Source organism: Chiloscyllium punctatum, chromosome 1 (genome assembly GCF_047496795.1).
Source record: "Chiloscyllium punctatum isolate Juve2018m chromosome 1, sChiPun1.3, whole genome shotgun sequence".
Classification (NCBI taxonomy): domain Eukaryota; kingdom Metazoa; phylum Chordata; class Chondrichthyes; order Orectolobiformes; family Hemiscylliidae; genus Chiloscyllium; species Chiloscyllium punctatum.
Window position 1 is genome coordinate 92,026,272 of NC_092739.1, and position 24,268 is coordinate 92,050,539.

At 40.1% G+C, this 24,268-nt stretch overlaps 1 protein-coding gene across 1 annotated transcript in view; it reads right to left on the reverse strand.

Moving 5' to 3' along the window:
- Window positions 1-24,268, reverse strand: part of ipo11 (importin 11) — a 410,923-nt gene that overhangs the window by 333,198 nt on the left and 53,457 nt on the right. Inside the window, exon 6 of the mRNA XM_072570976.1 lies at window positions 22,312-22,370. Coding sequence (XP_072427077.1) covers window positions 22,312-22,370 — 59 coding nt within the window. The remainder of the gene's footprint in view (window positions 1-22,311; window positions 22,371-24,268) is intronic.

The window sequence follows — 24,268 nt, forward strand, 5'->3', positions numbered from 1 at the left end:
GCCACGCCCATTGTTCAAGTGTTTTTTAAAACCTTAAAGCCTTTTTCCTGAGGCAGTATCTGTCAGCTATAATCAAACTGGCCCTAAAGCCGTTCAAACCGAGACCGTTTGGAGCCTATGTCTTTTACAACCTCTCTGAAGAAAAAGCCAAGGATAACATAACCTTGTTAAAGGAACAACATCATCACAGTACCTAAGTGTCCATGTACCGCTATTCCTTTTAAAGTTTTACCATTTTGCATATAGGTATTTCATCTTTTCCAATTATACTCTGCCTGATTATGGAAGTTAAAACTTAAGTGTAAATACTCAAAGAATAACAGGGGACCTCACCATGAGCCTTAAGCAAAATTTAAAGTCATAGAGAAGTACAGCATGGAAACAGACCCTTCAGGCCAACTCGTCCTTCCCAACCAGATATCCCAACCCAATCTAGTCCCACCTGCCAGCACCCGGCCCATATCCCTCCAAACCCTTCCTATTCATATACCCATCCAAATGCCTCTTAAATGCTGCAATTGTACCAGCCTCCACGACATCCTCTGGCAGCTACCTATGCCCTCTAGTTCTGGACTCCCCAACCCCAGGGAAAAGACTTTGCCGATTTAACCTATCCATGCCCCTCATAATTCTGTAAACCTCTATAAGGTCACCCCTCAGCCTCCGACACCCCAGGGAAAACAGACCCAGCCTGTTCAGCATCTTTCTATAACTCGAATCCTCCAACCCTGGCAATATCCTTGGAAATCTTTTCTGAACCCTTTCAAGTTTCACAACATCTTTCTGATAGGAAGGAGACCAGAATTGCATGCAATATTCCAACAATGGCCTAACCAATGTATTGTACAGCTGCAACATGACCTCCCAACTCCTGTACTCGATACTCTGACCAATAAAAGAAAGCATATCAAACGCCTTCTTCACTATCATATCTACATGCACTCCAAGGTTTCTTTGTTCAGCAATACTCCTTAGGACCTTACCATTAAGTGTATAAGTCCTGCTAAGGTTTGCTTTCCCAAAATGCAGCTCCTCGCATTTATCTGAATTAAACTCCATCTGCCACTTCAGCCCCTTGGCCCATCTGGTCAAGATCCTGTTGTAATTTGAGGTAACCCTCTTCGCTATCCACTACACCTCCAAATTTGGTGTCATCTGCAAACCTACTAACTGTACCTCTTATGCTCACATCCAAATCATTTATGTAAATAACAAAAAAATACAGGAGCTGAAAATGTGTTGCTGGAAAAGCGCAGCAGGTCAGGAGCATCCAAGGAGCAGGAGAATCGATGTTTCGGGCATGAGCCCTTCTTCAGGAACGCTGCCTGACCTGCTGCGCTTTTCCAGCAACACATTTTCAGCTCTGATCTCCAGCATCTGCAGTCCTCACTTTCTCCTTAAAAAAATACAGGACCCAGCACCGATCCTTGTGGCATTCCACTGGTCACAGACCTCCAGTCTGAAAAACAACCCTCCACCACCACCCTCTGTCTTCTACCTTTGAGCCAGTTCTGTATCCAAATGGCTAGTTCCCCCTGTATTCCATGAGATCTAACCTTCTAATCAGTCTCCCATGGGGAATCTTGTCGAATGCCTTACTGAAGTCCACATACATCAACATCTACCGCTCTGCCCTCGTCAATCCTCTTTGTTACTTCTTCAAAAAACTCAATCAAGTTTGTGAGGCATGATTTCCCATGCACAAAACCATGTTGACTATCTCTAATCAGTCCTTGCCTTTCCAAATAAATGTACATCCTGTCTCTCAGGATTCCCTCCAACAACTTGCCCACCACCGAGGTCAGGCTCACCGGTCTACAGCTTCCTGGCTTTCCTTACCGCCCTTAAGCAGTGGCACCATATTTGCCAACCTCCAGTCTTCTGGCACTTCACCTGTGACTATCGATGATACAAATATCTCAGCAAGAGGCCCAGCAATCACTTCTCTACCTTCCCACAGAGTTCTCAGGTACACCTGATCAGGTCCTGGGATTTATCCACCTTTACCTGTTTCAAGACATCCAGCACTTCCTCCTCTGTAATCTGGACATTTTGCAAGATGTCACCATCTATTTCCTTGCAGTCTACATCTTCCATATCCTTTTCCACAATACTCATTTAGTATCTCTTCCATTTTCTGTGGCTCCACACAAAGGCCACCTTGCTGATCTTTGAGGGGTTCTATTCTCTCCCTAGTTACCCTTTTGTCCTCAATGTATTTGTAAAAACCCTTTGGATTCTCCTTCATTCTATTTGCCAAAGCTATCTCATGACCCCTTTTTTCCCTCCTGATTTCTCTCTTAAGTATACTCCTATTGCCTTTATACTCTAAGGATTCACTCGATCTATCCTGTCAATACCTGACATATGCTTCTTCTTTTCTTAACCAAACCCTCAATTTCTTTAGTCATCCAGCATTCCCTATACCTACCAGTGTTTCCTTTCACCCTAACAGAAATATACTTTCTCTGGATTCTTGTTATCTCATTTCTGAAGGCTTCCCATTTTCCAGCCGTCCCTTTACCTGTGAACATCTGCCCCCAATCAGCTTTTGAAAGTTCTTGCCTAATACCATCAAAATTGGCCTCTCTCCAATTTAGAACTTCAACTTTTAGACCTGGTCTATCCTTTTCCATCAGTATTTAAAATCTAATAGAATTATGGTCGCTGGCCCCAAAGTGCTCCCCCACTGACACCTCAGTCACCTGCCCTGCATTATTTCCCAAGAGTAGGTCATGTTTTGCACCTTCTCTACTGGTACATCCACATACTGAATCAGAAAATTGTCTTGTACGCACTTAACAAAATCCTCTCCATCTAAACCTTTAATGCAATGGCAGTCCCAGTCTATGTTTGGAAAGTTAAAATCCCCTACCTTAATCACCCTATTATTCTGCAGATAGCTGAGATCTCCTTACAAGTGTGTTTCTCAATTTCCCTCTGACTATTAGGGGGTCTATAATACAATCCCAATAAAAAGTGATCATCCATTTCTTATTTCTCAGTTCCACCCAAATAACCTTCCTGGATGTATTTCCAGAAATATCCTCCCTCAGCACAGCTGTAATACTATCCCTTATCAAAAATGCCACTCCCCCTCCTCTCTTGCCTCCCTTTCTGCCCTTTCTATAGCATTTGTATCCTGGAACACGAAGCTGCCAGTCCTGCCCATCCCTGAGCCATGTTTCCGTAATTGCTATGATATCCCAGTCCCATGTTCCTAACCATGCCCTGAGTTCATGTGCCTTCCCTGTTAGGCCCCTTGCATTGAAATTAATGCAGTTTAATTTATTAGTCCTACCTTGTCCTTGCCGGCCCTGACTGACTCGCTTCTGTTCTCAACTGTACTAGTCTCAGATTGATCTATTTCCTCACTATCTCCTTTGGTTCATCCCACCTCCCTCCTTTCCCCCCCCCCCCCACCCCCACCCCCACCTTACTAGTTTAAATCTTCCTGAGCAGCACTAGCAAATTTCCCTGCCAGTATATTAGTCCCCTTCCAATTTAGGTGCAATCCGTCCTTCTTGTACAGGTCACTTCTACCCCAAAAGAGATTCCAATGATCTAAAAATGTGAATCCTTCTCCCATCCACCAGATCCTCAGATGTGCATTCATCTGCTCTATCTTCCTATTCCTGCCCTCACTAGCTCGTAGTACTGGGAGTAATCCAGATGTTACTACTCTTGAGGACCTCCTTTTTAAATTTCTGCCTAACTCCCTGTAATCTCCCTTCGGAATCTCATCCTTTTCCCTTCCAATGTGGACAATGACCTCTTGCTGGCTCCTCTCCCCACAGAGAACATTCTGCACACTCTCTGAGACATCCTTGATCCTGGCACCAGGGAAGCAACACACCATTCTGTTTTTTCGCTGCTGGCCACAGAAACAGCTGTCAGTACCTCGGACTACTGAATCCCCTTACACAATTGATCTCTTAGAAGCCGATGTACCCCTCGTTGCATTAGAGCCAGTCTCAATACCAGAAACTTGGCTGTTCGTGCTACATTCCCCTGAGAATCCATCACCCCCTACATTTTCCAAAACAGCATACCCGTTTGAAATGGGTATATTCAAAAAAGACTCCTACACTAGGTGCCTACGTCTCTTACCGTTCCTAGAGTTAACCCAACTATGTGACTGTGTCTGAGACTTTCTCCCCTTCATATAATTTATTTGAGAACTTGAATTGAATTTATTGTCACATGTCCCGAGGCACAGTGAAAAGCTGTGTCTTGTGAGCAATACAGGCAAATCACATAGTGAAGTGCAGAGATAATTAAATAAGAGGTAAACAGCGGTAAAAACAAAAACACAGGTACAGGCGACTGTTAAGAGTTTGAGAATCCATTCAGTATTCTAACAACAGTAGGGTAGAAACTGTTACAAAACCAGCTGATGCGTGTGTTCAGGCTTCTGTACCTTCTCCCCGATGGTAGAATTTGCAGAAAAACATTGCCAGGATCGGATGGATCTTTGGGAATGCTGGCAGCGGGCCTGGTAGATGGATTCTATAGATGGGAGGTTGGCCTTTGTGATTGTCTGGGCTGAGTTCACCGCTCTCTGTAACCATCTCCAATCTTGAATGGCACAGTTGCCATATCAGGTAGTGATACATCCAGACAGAATGCTCTCAATGACGCACCTATAAAAGTTGGCATGGGTATTTGCCTTCATGCCAAATTCCCTCAGCTGCCTGAGGAAGAAGAGACGTTGTTGGGCCTTTATAACCGGTATGTCCACATGAAGGATCCAAGAAAGCTTGTTGTGGATGACCACTCCCTGGAGCTTGACACTCACCACTCGTTCCACCTCTGTGCTGTTAATGGGGGGGGGGGGGGGGGGGGGGGCATTAGTAACATCCTGCCGAAAGTCAATAATGAGTTCCTTGTTTTGCCGGCATTGAGAGCTAGGTTGTACTCAGTGCACCATTTTTCCAGGTCTTCCACCTCCTGTCTTTAGTCTGTTTCGTCACTATCTGAGATTTGACCGATTATGGTTGTGTCAACATCGAACTTATAAATGGCATTAGTCTGGTATTTGGCGACGCAGTAATGGGTATACAGTGAGTATAATAGGGGGCTGAGTACACACCCCGGGGGGGGGGGCGCTCCAGTGTTGAGTGTTAGTAACGATGTAACATTGTCCCCAAATATCACTGATTGTGGCCTGTGGGTCAGGAAATTGAGGATCCAGTTGCAGAGAGTGGGGCTTAGTCCAAGATCACTAAATTTAGTAATCAGTCTCGAGGAGATATTAATGTTGAAGGCTGAACTGTAGTCAACGGTTTAGCACTTTGATATACCCCTTTTTAATCCACACAATTAAATAAAAAGCATCTACTTTTATAATGTAATAAAGTAACAGATTCCTATGTATTCCTCAAATTTAATTGATTTTGTGCTATAAAGGTATGCCTTATCCCAGCAGCAGGGCAGACCTGTTAGAGATGGTGTCAAAACAGCAGTCAACCTATATAAAAAAAACTTAGCTGACATCATCCTCAGCAATCATGCACTGGCATTGGTAGAAATGACTACCACAGTCTTTGTGGAGACAAAATCCTGTTTTCATATTCAGGAGATCCTGCATTTCATTGTGGTGCTACCACTGTGCTGAATGGATGGACTTCAAAGAGATCCAGCAATTCAAGACTGGGCATCCTTGAGACACTGTAGGCCATCTGCACCAAATTAAGCAACCTTAAACAGAGTCTGCAACCTCACGGCTCAGCGTAAATTCCACTCCTTCATTTTCAATCAGATTGACTACCAAAGGAGGAGTAATCCATCTCCTCCATTTATACTGTGATAGTGATCTGAACTGTTCTTCTCCAGAGATCTTGTAATTTTGCATTTGCATTGCTCCAATCTTGACAATGCTGTGAAGCTTGTTAACAGAAGACATGCTACATTGTACAGGGTTCTTTATCTGGCCACAGGCAAATAACTGTTATCTGACTTTCCCTGGAGGCCCATGTCCTCAGTACAAAATCATAGAGCAACTTTAGAACCTTTTTTATCCATCACCATCAAATCAGAGGATCAGACCAGCTTCAATAAATCTGCAAGAAGCATGCTAGGAGAAGCACCAGGCATATCTATATGAGTTGTCAACCTGTTGAAGCAACAACACAGGACTACCAGCATGCCAAATCTCATAAGCATCAAGTGATTGACAACCCCGGGATTAGATCTAAGTTCTGCAGTCAAGCCACTTTCTATTATTAATGGTGAATGGCAATCAAACAACTCAGAGGAGGTGGTTCCATAAATGCCTCCATCTTCAATGATGGGGGAGCCCAGCACATCAGTGCAAAATATTAGGCTGAAGCATTTGCAAAAATTTACAGCCGGCAATGCCAAGTGAATGATCCATCTCAGGCACCTTTGGAGTCCCCTAGCCTTACAGATGCAAGTGTTCAGCCAATTAAATCCAATCCACTTCAAGAATCAGCTGAAGACAATTGATTCTGCAAACAGTACGATCCTGAGCAGAAAGATCGACGTTTCAGGCAAAAGCCTTTCATCGGGAATGATTCCCGTCAATCTTCCTGCTCCTTGGATTGCTGCCTGACCTGTTCTTTTCCAGCACGACTCTGATCTAAACTCTGGTTTCCAGCATCTGTAGTCCTCACTTTTGCCTACGGTGCTGAGAACATTCCCTACAAAATACTGGAGAAACATGCTCCAGAGCATGCCACATCCCCAACCAAGTTGTTCTAGAACAGCTACTACACGGGTATCTAGCCAATAATGTAGAAGATTGGCAAGGCATGTTATTTACATAGAAAGGAAATCAAATCCAACACAGCCAATTACCATATTAGACTTCTTTTGATTGTTAAAGTTGTAAAAGCTGTAATTAAAAACTGCTTCAAACAGTTCTTTCATACAGTGGCTCAGTGGTTAGCACTGCTGCCTCACAGTGCCAGGGACCCAGATTCAATTCCAGCCTCGGGTGACTGTCTGTGTGGAGTTTGCACATTCACCCCGTGTCTGCGTGAGTTTCCTCCGGATGCTCCAGTTTCCTCCCACAGTCCAAAGATGTGCACAGTCCAGGTGAATTGGCCATGCTAAATTCCCCATAGCGTTAGGCGCATTAGTCAGAGGGAAATGGGTCTGGGTGGGTTACTCGTCGGAAGGACGGTGTGGACTTGTTGGGCCGAAGAGCCTGTTTCCGCACTGTAGGGAATCTAATCTATTCTAAAAAAAACCTGCTCAGCGATGCTCAGTTTAAGTTCTGCCACAGTCACCCAGCTCCAGGTTCCTTACAGCCCTGGTTCCAACACAGAGAAAAGAAGTGAATTCCAGAGGTGAGGCGAGACTGACAGCACTTGACATCAAAGCCGCACCCAATCAGGCAATGCATCAAGGAGCCATAGCAAAACTGAAGCAAATGGGAATAGAAGGATAACCGTCTACTGGTTGGAATCATACCTGACACAAAGGAAGATGGCTGTGATTGCTGGCATTAGTAATCTCAGCTCCAGGGCATCTCTGCACAAGTTCCAGCTTTAGCTGATTCACCTCATCATTAACCTTCCCACCATCATTAAGTCAGAGGCGAGGATGTTCAGCAATGATTGCACAATGTTTAGCAGGACTAAGAAATTACCAGGTTTGGACTGACAATAACATTCATACCACTCAAATTCCAGGCAACAACCATCTCCAACAAGACAGAATCTAATCACTGCCCCTTGACATTCAATGGCATTATCTTTACTGATAGTCCCATAGTCAACTTACTTTATGTTACCATTGTGCTGTTCTATCACAAGGTATTTTGGAACATTAGTAGTTGAAAAAAAATCTGAAGATTTTCTGGAGCGAGTTTTGTTTTCTGTTCCCATCATTTTCTTCTGCTGTTGCAAAAGCACAGCTTCTGACACTCTCTGGATAGCTGTTCTTGGTGCAAATTCTAAATTGATTATAACACATCTGAAAGAATGTAGAATTGTTGGAATTTCTTCTATCAAATTAGTTCTACTTGTAAATCTCTAGTTTTAAAATTCTGACAATGTATGAAGATCATTAAAGTTGACAAGAGTTATCTTGGAAGCAGTATTTTTCTTACTGAATCTTGCTATCTCCATTATATAATTGGTGCTAACGTGTTGTGGGCCTAACCAAGTCCCCTCAAAATATATTAAGAAAATAGCTTAGACACTAATTTATTTTCTTATTTTCAAGGCAAGTGCCGGGTGTTACATTCCGGATGCAATTTGATTGGTCAAACTACCAATCTTGAAGCAAAGCACGCTCTATTCATATACTATAGTTAAAATACAACAGAATGAATAAATTGGAATAACTTAACTCTATTGGAAAATGTAAAGAATAAAACATTATTTAACTACAAAACAGTGTTACGAAGGTGTAGGTGTGTACGGTACTGTACCTTTAAGAGGGTTAAAATGCTAGCAAGGACTGACAAAGCACAGATTATCCTGAACAAAATAAAAATGTAACACTTGGTTGAAGCAAATAGCTACAGCTAAGTTGCCATGAATTAAAAACAAATTCAAATTCGGCCAATCAGTTTAAATTATGCCCCAAGATACCAAAATCCAATCGAATTTGAAATACAATGTTTTTAATGACAACAAAACCAATGAAATGATCCAATTTTTCAGGGTGTAAAGTTGGACATTTTGAACAGTTGGGGGGAGAACTGCCAAGCCACCATCAAGTGCAGACTGCTAGTAGAACAGCTCTCTGAAAGGTACCTGCTGATAAGAAGTTTGCGTAGCAGAACATTGAAACCTACCTAGACAAAACCTACAGAGGAAATTCTACAAACGAGAATTGACAAAGCTGACTGGTTTTTGAAACATTGATTTTTTTTTGTAAATCTTAATCAGGGTTTTGTATCAGACTAGTATTGTAGAGTAGAAGGTAAAAGATAGGTTTTAGAGAAAAGAGCTATTGTTTTAATGTTTTCTGTTGGACTTTAGGAATAAAATTGTTAATTTTTACTTTAGATAGCCACCTCTGGGATAGTTATTTGCCTCCCAAAATTTAACAGATTACGGCGCAAGGGAAGCTTCTCAGTATGTCGGGGTTAAATTAGCAGAGGGGTTTATCCCGTGTCGTAACAACAGCAACTGTCCCAAAATAGTAACGTGCCATAAACATATTTGGCAAAGACAAATTTGATAAAATAGATAGTCTCACATACAATTCTCCAGATTAAAAAACCATCAAGTGAAAACTGAGGCAGTGTAATGGGGAGAGATATACTACAGCTTCCACATGCAGCTTCAAGATCATAGGAGCAACAGCTGCTGAAAAACTAAAACTAAAAATCCTGATTCTCTGGGAGCCTGATCATCTATTCAGGCTGCTCCTGCTGTTTAAACTTTAAAAAACTCTAAGGCCTTGCAAACTGTTTATGGGCTTTGAAACAGATTGCTTGACATCTCTGTTTCAACTGTTCTTCATTAAAAAAAAAGGACCAAATACAACTCTTAAATCCATTATATCGTCACAAATTTAAATTAACAGTCAAATGATCTTGCAATATTATCAACAATTTCAGTGTCTGTGCCAACTTTTTTTTTAAATAACATATATCTTGTAGTGCTGTAGTAAGAGATTTGTTCACTTATTCTCCAGGCTTCTTCTGTTCTCCTGAAGCAATTCTCTATCTTATGGATTGGCTCTTCTATACAATACTAATTACTTTTGCCTGAAGCATCTGTGATCTTAAAATTTTCTTGAGTTGTAACATTTTTCCTCAACTGTCAATGGAGTTAACTTCTGTTACTTCTTTTAATTAAATGATTCACTTGAAACGTCTTGGCAGATGTTGCTGATTTTCCTGTAAAATTGTATAAACACTTCAACAGCATTAAACATTTGAATATTTTGCAGTGAATATATTAAGAGTTTTTTAAAATTGCTGATAATGAAGATGAATTGCTAATAAACTTTTGACATTAAGAACCTTTGCTATACTGATAAAGATTTTAAGTTAACTTTCTTCTCAGAAATTTCTTTTAATTTGTTTTAATTTCTTTTAATTTGTGTTAGTTGGAAGATTTGAAATGATCCCCTTATTTCAGCTGTAAAAATATTTTAAATATATTGAAATTCTTTGTAATGCATAAATACAGTAAGCTATTTTTTCAAGATGGAGGAAAAAAACCATTTCACACTATTTCTCTCTTTTTTTAGGGGATTTCTCATCCTTTCTAATGGAATGGATGATCCATGCCCTTTTTGATGCTTCTTTGTGAAATTTGTGCCACTTTACTAATAACAAAATGGCATTTGCTTTTACACCCATATGATTTTTGGTTGAACAAAAATTCACTTACATGTCAAAATAACTATTTTTAATAAACTGTTCTTCGGCCTTCAACTTTTTCCATCAATTAACTGAATTATGCAACAGATTTAACAAATTCCTTTGTGAGGGACCTTTTTATTGAAGGCTTTTATATAACTTTGCCCATTATAGCGATTCTCATTTATTATATGTAGCGACATAAATCTGCTTTTAGCTTCTCAGCCTAGAACTTTTCATTAAAAGTATTTTTATCTTTTCCACCAAGGTCTTAACTTACTTTGGGTACGTACTATCAACTGCATCTTCCTGGATTTAATGATTTGTACATTCCATTTGTAGCTCTAATAAGACTCTCCATAGTCTACACAAGTTATTTGTGTTTTTCACACATTTAGTGTTGCTATCACATCTGCAGTCTTTTTGACTGCTGATCCTGTTTTTGCAGAAGTTGACAATACCGTGCATTTTTCAGTTGTTTATCTTTTGGCTGTTTTTTGGCCTGTCTTCTCCTTGGATTGTTGTGGATTTTGTAGAGCATAAGATTTCCTCAGAAAAACATTGTTGCTAGTACACTTTATACAAAACAGTGATACTCACCTACCAATACCATGGTATGCAAGGAATTCACTGCTGTTAGCATATTTTCAGATACCAGTTTTACCAGAATGTTACATATTGTGATTGGGTCCACCAGAATAATATGAAATATCATGGGTAGACTCACTGTCTCCGGTTATTATTATTAATCCAAGTTAGGAATCCTCAAATTTCTATTGTTCACATTATAACATTATAATGATACTTTTAATTAAATATATAAAACTAGAGGAGATCTTTATGGATCTCCAATATTCTACTATACTTTGCAAAACATCATTTGATCTTTTGTCAGAATGTGATTTTTAAACTGTATGCAAATAAATGAAAGCAACGTAGAATTCTTACTTAATCATGCCAAATTTTACATACAATAAATCTCAGGACTGAGAGAAAAGCATTAATTAAAACTTTTAGTAACAATTATTTTACATGTCCTCAATTTGCACAAACAGTACATTGTTATTAGAAACTTTTGAATCACAACTTCTCATGTGTAGTGAAATGCTATTGAGGAATAAGCAATTTCCATTTGGTTATCACACAAATATTGCGTTTACATCAAAAACATTGCACTTCCCATTTTAAAACCTTTTCCGTCAGCTAACTATAGCGTATAGGCACATATAATTATATGAATTATAGTTAAAAATTAAATGAAAACTGTGTTTAAGTTTCACAAGTTTTTTTTATTATATAGATGAAATGCTTCTGAACAAGGATATAAATCCAACTTTAAAAAAGAAACTTTTGGGAAAGCTTCTGAGCCACAGGAGAGAAAATAAGAAGAAACATCCCAGAAGAGTACGAGGTTAGGATGTGAGACAGCCAACTGCTCTGTATCAATAAGGCAATGTTCTGGAACGACTGCCTAGATCATTCAAACTTTCTCCTGGGGAAGGTGAAAAACAGATGGGTTGCTTTTGGAACAATAGAGGGGGAACTAAGTTTAGATGTACCCCCTGTAATTAAACATCAGTCTTTTGTGGACCCTCAGGAGTCTTAAATATTTTTCCACTTATCATGCTTAAAATGGCCACCAAAACAAAATTTAAAATAACTCACAGTAAGGATCAAAACTGAACTGGAAAGATTTAGAAAATAATTTCACTGCCAGTTTCTAACCACCTAATAGCAGTTTAGGAACAGTCCATAAAGTCTTCAGATAAGACTTTTTAAAATTATAAATTATATCAATTTGTATTATTGCAAAAAGATAGAAGTACTCACTGCATGTCCCACGACCCTTCTATAAAGACTCATGCGAAAAAGACAGATAGTTTAAAGTCTGAAAAATGCTTTAGAACAACATGCCCTAATGTGGCAAGAATGACTTCAACAGCTGAATTGCCTACATACGCAGATTTCCCAATTTAAATAATTACTTTACAGTCTGTGATGGAAGCATCTGAATCATGATGAAGAAAGAACATTTAGTACATATTTTCCGATTAGTATATATACGGTCCACACTTGTCTGATCAATTCTTGAGAATGCGTTTCTTTTAACACTTACACAAGTTGAGGGGAAAAATGACGGTACTCTTCCAGAATTGGAAATAGTGTCTCAATGTAACATTTTAAAAAACATAGTTGCATATTACATACATTCCTATGCAAAAGATAATCTCTGCCTGCATTTTTTTAAATACACAGGTTGATAAGTCCCTGGGGCCTGATGGTCTACATCCCAGGGTACTGAAGGAGGTGGCTCAAGAAATCGTGGATGCGTTGGTGACTATTTTCCAGAGTTCAATAGATTCGGGATCAGTTCCTGCGAATTGGAGGGTGGCTAATGTTGTACCACTTTTTAAGAAAGGTGGAAGAGAGAAAACAGGAAATTATAGACCAGTTAGTCTGACCTCAGTGGTGGGAAAGATGCTGGAGTCAATTATAAAGGATGAAATTATGACACATCTGGATAGTAGTAACAGGATAGGTCAGAGTCAGCATGGATTTATGAAGGGGAAATCATGCTTGACTAATCTTCTGGAATTTTTTGAGGATGTAACTCTGAAGATGGACGAGGGAGATCCAGTAGATATAGTGTACCTGGACTTTCAGAAAGCTTTTGATAAAGTCCCACATAGGAGGTTAGTGGTATTAATAGTAACATTAGCAAATTTGCTGAGGATACTAAGCTGGGTGGCAGGGTGAAATGTGAGGAGGATGTTAGGAGATGACAGGGTGACCTGGACAGGTTAGGTGAGTGGTCAGATGCATGGCAGATGCAGTTTAATGTGGATAAATGTATGGTTATCCACTTTAGTGGCAAGAACAGGAAGGCAGATTACTACCTCAATGGAATCAATTTAGGTAAAGGGGCAGTACAAAGCGATCTGGGTGTTCTGTACACCAGTCAATGCAGGTAAGCATGCAGGTACAGCAGTTGGTGAAGAAGGCTAACAGCATGCTGGCCTTCATAACAAGAGGGATTGTTTTTGGAAGCAAAAAGGTTCTTCTGCAGCTGTACAGGGCCCTGGTGAGACCACACCTGGAGTATTGTGTGCAGTTCTGGTCTCCAAATTTGAGGAAAGACATTCTGGCTATTGAGGGAGTGCAGCGTAGGTTCACGAGGTCAATTCCTGGAATGGCGGGACTACCTTACACTGAAAGACTGAAGTGATTGGGCTTGTATACCCTTGAGTTTAGAAGACTGAGAGGGGATCTGATTGAGACATATAAGATTATTAAAGGATTTGACACTCTGGAGGCAGGAAACATGTTTTCGCTACATCTAGTGAAGGAGACAAGTTCTCATTTCATTAGTGACAATATCATCTCACAAATTTTTGATTGTGATCTCCTAAAATCGGGCTGCAAAGATGATGCCAATTAACAGCACATTTAATGAATAGCTTAATATTGTCCATTTACATCCAGCAAGAATCAGATTTTAGACCACAAGACTTCGGAGTGGAAGTAAGGCCATTTGGCCCATTGAGTCCAATCCGCCATTCAATCATGGCTAATGGGCATTTCAACACCACTTACCCGCAATCTCCCCGTAGCCCTTAAATCCTTGCGAGATAAGAATTTATCAATCTCTGCCTTGAAGACATTTAACGTCCCGGCCTCCACAGCGCTCCGTGGCAATGAATTCCCTGGGCCCACCATACTCTGGCTGAAGAAATGTCTATTCGTTTCCGTTCTAAATTTATCTCTCTAATTCTAAGACTGTGCCCACGGGTTCTAACATCCCCACCTAACGGAAACAAATTCCCAGCATCCATCCTTTCTAAGGCATGCATTATCTTGTAAATTTCTATTAGACCTCCCCAACTTCTAAACACCAATGAATACAATCCCAGAATCCTCAGCCGTTCATCGTATGTTAGACCTAGCATTCCAGAGATCGTCCATGTGAATCTCCACTGGACACGCTCTATTGCCAGTATGTCCTTCCTGAGGTGTGGGGCCCAAAATTGGACACAGTACTCCAAATGGGGCCTAACCAGAGCTTTATAAAGTTTCAGTAGCACATCACTGCTTTTATTTTCCAACCCTCTTGAGATAAATGACATTACATTTGCTTTCTTAATCACTGACTCAACCTGCAAGTTAACCTTTATAGAATCTTTGACTGGCACTCCCAGATTCCTTTGAAATTTGGCTCTATGAATTTTCCCACCGTTTAGAAAATAGTCCGCTCCGTATTCTTTTTTCCAAAGTGCAAGATCCTCATTTACTCACGTTGAATTTCATCAGCCATTTGCTGGACCACTCTCCTAAACCGTATAAAACTTTCTGTAGCCTCCCCACCTCCTCAGCACTACCTGCCTGTCCCCCTAACTTCGTATCATCAGCGAATTTCACCAGAATGCCCCCAGTCCCTTCATCCAGATCATTAATATATAAAGTGAATGGCTGTGGCCCCAACACTGAACCTTGCGGGACATCACTTGTCACTAGTTGCCATTCCAAATAAGAACCTTTTATCCCAACTCTCTGCATTCCGTCAGACAGCCAATCCTCAATCCATGCCAGAAGCTCACCTCAAACACCATAGGCACCCATCTTACGCAGCAGCCTGCCGTGAGGCACCTTACCAAAGGCCTTTTGGAAGTCTAGATAGGTTTCCCTGGTCTAACCTACTTGTTATCTCTTCAAAGAATTCAAACGGGTTTGTCAGGCACAACCTCCCCTTATTAAATCCATGCTGACTTATTCTAATCCGACCCTGCATTTCCAAGAATTTAGAAATCTCATCCTTAATGATGGATTCTAGAATTTTACCTATAACCAACGTTAGTCTAATCAGCCTATAATTTTCCATCTTTTGTCTTGATCTTTTCTTGAACAAAGGGGTTACAACAGCAACTTTCCAATCATCTGGGACTTTCCCTGACTCCAGTGATTTTTGAAAGATTACAACCAACACCTCCACTACTTCCTCAGCCACCTCCCTCACAACTCTAGGATGTAGCCCAACGGGACCAAGAGGTTTTTCAATATTTAGACCTTTTAGCTTTTCTAGCACTTTCTCTTTTGTAATAGCTACAATACTCAACTCTGCCCCTTGACTCTCCTTAATGGTTGGGATATTACTCATGTCTTTACTCACTGGGATATTACTCACTGTGAAGAATGACAAATTATTTATTAAGTTCTTCAGCTATTTCCTTATCTCCCAGCACTAGCCTTTCTTCATCAATTTAGAGCGGCCCAATTTCTACTTTTGCCTCGTTATTGTTTCTTATGTATTGAAAAAACTTTTCCTATCATTTCTAACATTACTGGCTACTTAGCTTCATATTTGATCGTCTCTTTGTTATCCCCTGTTTCTAATCTTCTGATTTCCTAGCGCTCTTGGTCACTTTATAGGCTCTCTCTTTTTCTTTGATACATTTCCTGACTTCCTTTGTCAGCTATGGCTGTCTAATCACACCCCCCCCCCCCCCCCCCCCACCACCACCCCCACCACCACCCCACCCCCCCCACCCCCACCCCCCAACCCACCCCCACCGGATAATTTTCCTTTTCTTTGGGATGAATGAACCTCTGTACTGCACCCTCTAACACACCCACAAACTCCTGCCACTGTTGCTCTACTGTCTTCTCCACTAGGCTCTGCTTCCAGTCAGTTTTCTTCAGTTTCTCTCTCATGCCCCTGTAATTACCTTTATTTAACTGTAACACCATTATATCTGATTTTGCCTTCTCTCTTTCAAACTGCAGACCGAACTTTACCATAACATGATCGCTGCCTCCTCGGTGTTCCCTTACTTTAAGATCTTTTATAAAGTCTGGTTCATTACACTGTGCCCCTTCTGCCCACCTCCCTGTCTTTTCGATAAGATTTTAATTGCTTGCATCAATTTAATTGTATTGGACTCAAGAGATATTGAGATCATCAACAGATTCAGACTCAAATTCCAACAGGACTATATTAATTTAAAAGTCCTTCTCCTAAACAATAGCTACACCTTTGAAATTAGGAAATCACTCACATACTTTGCTTTCTCTCCTACTTGCTGGGTTAAGACATCACAATGAAGCCGCACCAAAACTTTAGCGTATTTTTATTTGTCATCTCAACAACCAATCCTTAAAATCAGATCATATTTTGAAATATATACCCAGCAATTGAGGAGCTAACCATATTTGTTTACAATAGCTATTTTATAATAGATTTTAGAATAGAATTTGAAATGAGGGCTAGACGATTTTGAGAAAAAAAATTGAAAAAATACAGGCAAGTTGGATTGGAAAATGTACACCTGACTCATTTACAGATAAAGTGAAGTGGGTGTATTTTTAATTTATTCATTCATGGGATAAGTGTCACTGGCTAGACCAGCATTTGTTGTCCCCTAAAGGGCAACATTACAGATGCATTCGACTTAATCTACATTTCCAGCTTTTGGAGTCAGTGCAAGAGCACAAAGTCCATAAATGAAGCTAAGCATTGCAGTTTGTCTACATGACTACCATTAATTCAGAGCCATCATAATAACCGCTTTAACCAGTGCAAGCATTAACAGGAACATAGTAGTGGAAAAACAGGTGGAAGGACATAAATGTATGTAATTTTTTATGATTGATTTGTGTTTCCATTTTGGACACCATATCAGAGAACGCCTTTCAACTTTAGGCCAGAACATAAAATAAAAATAAAATGCAGTTTCGTTAGCATATAGAAGTAAACAGACAGATTGGTCATTTAAACATTTTGTCAGAAAGAGATTAAAAAGTCAGAGAGAGCGCAAGAGCATGAGAGAGATGGGGCGGGGGGAGAGAGGAGAGACAGAGAGGAGAAAGACGGGGGGCAAGAGAGAGGTTGGGGGGGGGGGGGAGAGAGAGGGGAGAGAGGGGGGAAGAGGAGAGACGGAGAGGGAGAGGGAGGGGGGGGGAGAGAGACAGAGGAAGAGAGGGGGAGAGAGGGGGAGGAGGAGAGGAGGAGAGAGGAAGGGAGATGGAGGGAGAGGGAGGAAGAGAAAGAGAGACGCAGAGGGAGAGGGAGGGAGAGAAGGAGAGAGAGAAAGAGGCAAGATGAGACTTGACAGAAAGATATGCTCCAAATTTTCTTCATCTACAGATGGAGAAATTTGTTAAATCTTGAGATGGTGTCACAACTAACAGTAAATCTACTATGAAAGAATGATATGCAGAATTCTATGTTTTGACACACTATTGGACTTCATATTAGTCATCTACTTGCATTTATTGCTATTCCCATCCTTAGCTAATTAATTCTTACAATAATAGAGTATACAATAGACATCTTAAATCCCCCAACAACACAAATCCAATGGTTTGCCCTTGCTGAAGCCAACATTTCTAGCATCAAAGCAATTACTTGTGTCAATGAGTTGCATTGAGTAGGCCATAGCTTCTGAATGTTTGACATAAGACTTCCAAAATCAGCTCTTTCGGCCGTGCTTCAACATGGCAAACAGGAGGGCAGTGAAATGCTTCAGTGTCACCTCCCTGAAAAAGATGCAATACTTCCACCAACTCATAGGAATTTCTAGCTCAAGACTGCCTAACTCAGAGAAACATCTGCAAAAGTATCAACCTTCTCAAACATCTTCAGCAAGCTCAAGTGGAGGCCAGGTGCAAACAACAGAAGACGCATGTGAAAATCCAAGTGTCCCATACACTAAGCACTATTTTTGCCACCTGTGGCAGGGTTTGTTTGGGCACCTCAAGACCCACAACTGTGGAGTGGAAGAAAGTCATCTCAGTCCAAAGGGACTGCCTAAGAAGATATATGATCGATACAGAGCAGTAAAGCTCAAAGTGGAGAAAGTGAGGACTGCTGATGCTGGAAACCAGTGTTTAGATTAGAGTGGTGCTGGAAAAGCACAGCAGGTCAGGCAGCATCCGGGGAGCAGGAAAATCAACGCTTCGGGCAAAAGCCCTTCGTCAGGAATCAGTAAAGCTCAGTAAGCTCAAAGTGTCAGTAATGGTGGCTGTGGAAATAAAACTGGTCTCAATGCACTACAAACATTTCAATATCTTCTACATTTATTTTTAATATGCAATAAAACAGAGCAACTAATGTAGCAAATTTTGTTCAACCACAAACCCACCCTCGCCCCCATATGATTGAAGTGCCATCTGCCACCTTTAGTAGTCACTGCCTCCATTGTCAATACAGTAGTCTACCTTCAAGAAGCACTGCAGTAATTCACCAATATTTTTAAAACCTGTGAACTCTATCAATCACCTGGAATACAGAGGGCAGCATAGGAAAACTACCAACTAAGAGTTTCCTCCCAAGCAAACGATACAATTTGGAACTGCAGTGGCCTTTCTTTCCTGTCACTGGGTCAACAAACTGCTAGATTGCTATCCAGCCACCTAACTTCTTCAAATACCACCTGCCCCACATGTGGCAGTCTACAGCTCCAGGATTAGACTATTCAGTCACAGCAGAACGCACTTCCCCAGTGAAAGCACATAATGCTCAACCCGGAGGGACTGTCAAAAAAGAAATGAGTCCAGTAGTTCAAAAAGTTAACTCAACAACATCCTCTCAAGGACAGTTAGAGATCAGTTGAATCAGCAACAGACACACTGCACGAAAGGAGAAATAAACTGATGTAGATTAGGACCATTGTAAACTGTCTGCTTTCAGATCATGCATAAATTTTTCACCAGAGCATAGATCATCCTGGCTTGGAGAGACATTGGTGTTCTTTGGTCACTTGGTCAAAAACCTGGAAATCCTTTCTTTATAGCATAATGGGTGTACCTAATCTACATGGGTTGCAGCGATTCAAGAGTGGGGCTCAACTCCACCTCTTCACTATTAGAGACAGGTATTTCTGGTATAACTCATGTTTCGTCAACACGAATTGGCTATAACGTGATTTAACGAATTGTGAATGCTGTTTGGATAATGCAAACTTTCTACTGCATAAGTATAGCGATTTCCATAGCGCAATTTTCTATAGTTGTGTTCTTGTGCAAACTTACATTCTGTTATACCAGAAATACCTGGACTAGCAACTCTTAAAGCCCATAATTAGACATAAGCAAGTGAAACATTATAAGTACAACTACAATACTCAACATTTACGAATGCCAAACATTTGTTTTGATTCACTGTTCAGATGGAAGTAGCACTGATGAGCCTGAAGTTTATTAATGATCCTTAACAATTCTTGAAAGTTGGTGGTTGACATTAAATCACTGCTGTCAGTGTGCTGAAATATTTTTTCTGATACTTTTTGAACTGCCAGTTCCAGTTCTGTGACAACGAAGGAGTGATGTTGTACTGCAAAGTCAAGGTGCACATGGAAGACAAGACATGGAAGGGAACTTGGAGGTGACGAATTTCCAAGAACCAACCACATGTGGGTAAAGTTCACATGTTTTGGAAGTGTTGTCAAAGACATGGCAATTTGCTGCCCTGTACCCCTTTAGATGCCTGATGTAAATGCTTGGGCAAAGGAAACTGCTTCCTACTTTGATAAAGATTTCAGATCAACAGAAAATCAAACTCAGCCAAACTTAAAATACTGAAACAGGATCCTGGGCTATCTATCTTATCTTTCAAGAGTTTTAATTTTCAATTTATTACATTTTTGTTATCTATACTATTCTACCAAGCGAAGAAGCAGCTGTTGAAATAGTGTAGATTCACACAAAACTACCAACATCCTTTCAGAAACTGAGCAACAGTTAATGCATTTTGCATTACTAGTCAATTACTAGTCCATAAATTACTCTGAGTAGAAAGCAACTCTAAATGACTGTTAGAATTAAATTATTCATGACTTATTAATGGAACATTGTAACTTCTTTTTTAATGCTGAAACTCCTCATTCTTAAAATTAACAGATTTTTCCTCAGAATTAACAAGATTGAAATTTAAATTCACCCTTAAGTCTAGTGCAGTCACACAAATCATTTTGAATAATTCCTGCCCAACAAAACAAAGTTAACATCCAACCAACATTGATATATATAGCATCTTTTAGAATTAATTAAGAAAGAAAATTTACTGCACTATCGCACAAGGAGATGGCCAGAAGCTAGACCAACGATATGTGTTCCAGTAAGTGTCAACTAAAAGAAGAAAAAAGGTAAACAGAAAAAGGCTTAGGGCTGGACTTCTGGAGCTTAGGTAATTGCATTGCCAATGGTTGTACCCTCAATGATTAAAATCAGGGATGCGTAACGTGACAAAATTGAAGAATCCCAGAAATCAAAGGCATTTATAAGACTCAAGGATGCTACAGAGAATGGAAGGGCCAGGGCATGGAGAAATTTGAATAAAGGAGTACAACCATTACAACTGAGGTGTTGCTAGGCTAGAAGCTAATATGGATCAGGAAGCACAGGGTTTAAAGTTGATTTGGACTTGGAGAAAATTAGGAAAAAAGCTAATTTTGGATAAATTCTAGTTGTCGAGGTTAAGTGTTAGAAGCCCAATTAGCAAAGTACTGGAATTAATAAAGCACAGAGGTTATCAAATGCATGAATAAAGGTTTCAATTTACGAGCTGAACAGAGATGTATACCGAATGATCACATGTGGATGGAAGTAAAGGTCTTGGTAATGCAGACAATTCACAAATTTGCTGATGACGCCACCATAGTGGGTATGATCTCACGACAATATAGAGTATAGGAAAGAGATACAGAGTTGTATAACATGGTGTAAAGACAACAATTTTCTTCAATGTTAGCAAAACAGCGGAGCTGGTAACTGACTTCAGGAAGCAACATGGAGGACACACCATTGTCTGTATCAATAGTGCTGAGGTGGAGGTGATCGACAGCTTCAAGCTCCAAGGAATAATCTGGTCCTGGCCCATCCATGTCATCGCTCCAGTCAAGAAAACATACTAATGCCTCTATTTTCTCAGAAGGCGAAGGAATTTCAGTCTGTCCACAATCATGCTTACCAATTTTATAGATGCACCACAGCAAGCATCCTATCCTGATGCATCACAGCTTGGTATGGTAACTATTCTGCCCAAGAGTGTAAGAAACCAAAGCAAGGTGTGAATGTATCTGAGCCCATCACATGCAGTCTTCAATCGAGTGTGACTATCTACCAAAATTAAGGTGAAGCATGTAATTTTGAGCTTTACACCCTGAAAATGTAAGAAATTCATTCAATACTGATGCACAGATTACAGATTTATTTAAATTATGAATTTTCCAATTTAGATGACTGGAGCATGCTGTATTAAATTTCAAATAAAAAACAATATCAATTGAGCCCAACATAACACTTGAGACAAGACAGAGAAACAAGCAATCATTCAGCCTCCCTATGACCAACATTATGGACAAGTGATGAGTAGCTCACTCATTCCTCATTCAGAAACATATGCAAATTAACCATGCTAACATTTTGTTAATTTAGCCCTAGGGTTTGACCATGCCAGTAAAACCAGCATTAACTGCTCACTTCTGACTGTCCTAGAGAAGTTTATGGTTTTCAACATCCACTAGTTTGCCTTCAGCCATAGCACATTACTTTGTCAAAGATCTCCACTGGTTTGGTCAAACATAATTTCTCTTCCACAAAACCATATTGACTCTGATTACATTTAGCTTATCTAAATGACTTGCAATCACTTCATTTGTGAGAAGGAACTTTCCATTACTATTTTCTCTACCATGATTTCAAATAATTCAATCAGAAAACAATTCAAGCTAATAGATCTCTTCTCAGCCTTCTCTTGAAGAACAGACCCAACCTCTCCAAATTATCTTCACAACCGAAATTCTTCATCCAAGGAACCATTCTTGTTAACATCTTCAGCAACCTGTCCAATGCTCCCACATCCATATATATCTTAATATCACTAAATAAACTATTTAACTTCTCAACACTTTGAAGTCATATTAATAACATGGCAAATATTCCACTCATTCTGGGTGCCATTTCTGTTGAGGTATATGGTATCCTGACTAATTTCTGCAAGCAAAGCAAAATTTGTAAAAAATACATACCATTACTTCTAGATTCTTGTGAGGTTCCACAAAACCATGCACAGTCAGCTTACGAAGAACTAAAAAGAAAATAAACATAAAATGAGACATACTTAAGTTAGTAACACATTTCTTAATTATGTTTTTCTCAAATAGTTATTCATAAATTTGTATTTCAACAATAATTGTGGACATTTAAGAATAATGCAACTCAATGAACCAGCTGAAAACTTTGAAGATTACATCCACTTTGTACTAAGAACATTCAATGGAAAAATGGACACTTCACTGAAACAAAGGCGCACATAAAAATGACTGAAACAAAGGGTCAATGGCTCATATTAAAATAGCTGCAGACTTGCATAATGTAGCACCATCCAAGAAGGCAAAGAGGAAAAGAAGGGAGAGAGGCACATAGGCACATGAAGGGGAAGGCGGACAGAAACATGCATGCCTGAAAAGACAGGGAGGGAGCACACATGGGCACTTGTGGGGTAGAAGAGGTTATGGTCACCCTCAGAGGGAGAGATGGAGCAATCACAAATGCCTGCAGAGGGAGAGACATGAAGTCAAACAGCAATAGGAAGCTATGTGCATTTGTTGTAATTTGATCCTATTGTGTATTTACATGCAAATTTTACAAGTTGGTGCTTACTTTCATGTTTAGTAGACAGCAGGCTTGATTGGCTGATTTTTTTTCTTCTGCTCCTATGTCTTATGGTCTTGCAAAGCACACCCAGGCAAACATATTAAACATAACGGTAAGCACCAACTTGTAAAACTCGCATGCACGTACACACTAGCACTGAACTGTAACAAATGAAAATAACTTACTGTAGCTGGTTAACTTTGTCTATCTCCCTCCACAGGCACCTATGATCACTCCCTCTGAGGGCAGCCATGCATGTTCCCTCCCCCTCAGAAAAGAGACATTCAGTCCATCAAGTCTGTTCTATCATTCAATAGGATCACGGTTGGTCTAATCATCATCGATTCCAATCCTGCCTTTTACCCATAATTCTTGATTTCCTTATTGATTAAAATTATGTTTATCTCAGGTTTAACCCAGCCTTGAGAGCCCTCTGCAGTAAAGAATTCCACGGATTCATTACCCTCAATAGAAGAAATCCCTGCACATCTCTGTTTTAAAAGGTAGCTCCTTAGTGAAATTATGCTCTTTAGTGCCACACATTCCCACAAGGGGAAACAACCTTTTCACTTTAACAAATCAAGTCCCTTAAGAATTTTACGTTTCAGTAAGGTCACTTCTCATTCTTCTAAACTCCAAGTTTAAGGCAAATCTCCTCAACCTGTCCTCATAAGACAGTCTTTTCTTGCCTATGACCATTCTATTGAACGTTTTATGGATTATGTCCAAGGCCAGTATATCTTTCCTTTGATAAGGCACCCAAGACTGTTCACAGTATTTCAGCTGTGGTCTAACTAGTTCCTTGTATAGTTTTGGCAAAACGTCCTTCCTTTCATACTCATTCCCTTGGAAATAAAGATAAACGTTCTCTGTCTCCCCCATTACGTGCTGAACTTGCACATTAGCTCTTTTCGTCATTTATGCATCAGAACACCTAAATCCTTCTGTGCCTTCTGCAGTTATCATTTTTTATAATAATATTCAGCTCCTTGATTCTTCCTGCCAAAGTGCATAACTTCACATTTCCCCACATTTTATTCCACCTGCCAAATATCATTTATCTAACTATACCACTATCAAGACACTTTCATTTTGACTTACCTGTACAGACCACTAACTTTCCTCATCCAAGTTATTAACATATATCGTAAATAATTGTGGTCCCAGCATTAATCCCATCCAACAATCAAAAATCAAACAATTCCGACAGTGCAGCAACAGGCCATTTAGCCCATCAAATCCACACCACTCTCTGAAGAGCATCCCACCCAGACCCAGCTATTCCTGTAACCCTGCATTTCTCATGGCTAAGCCAACCCCAGACACTAT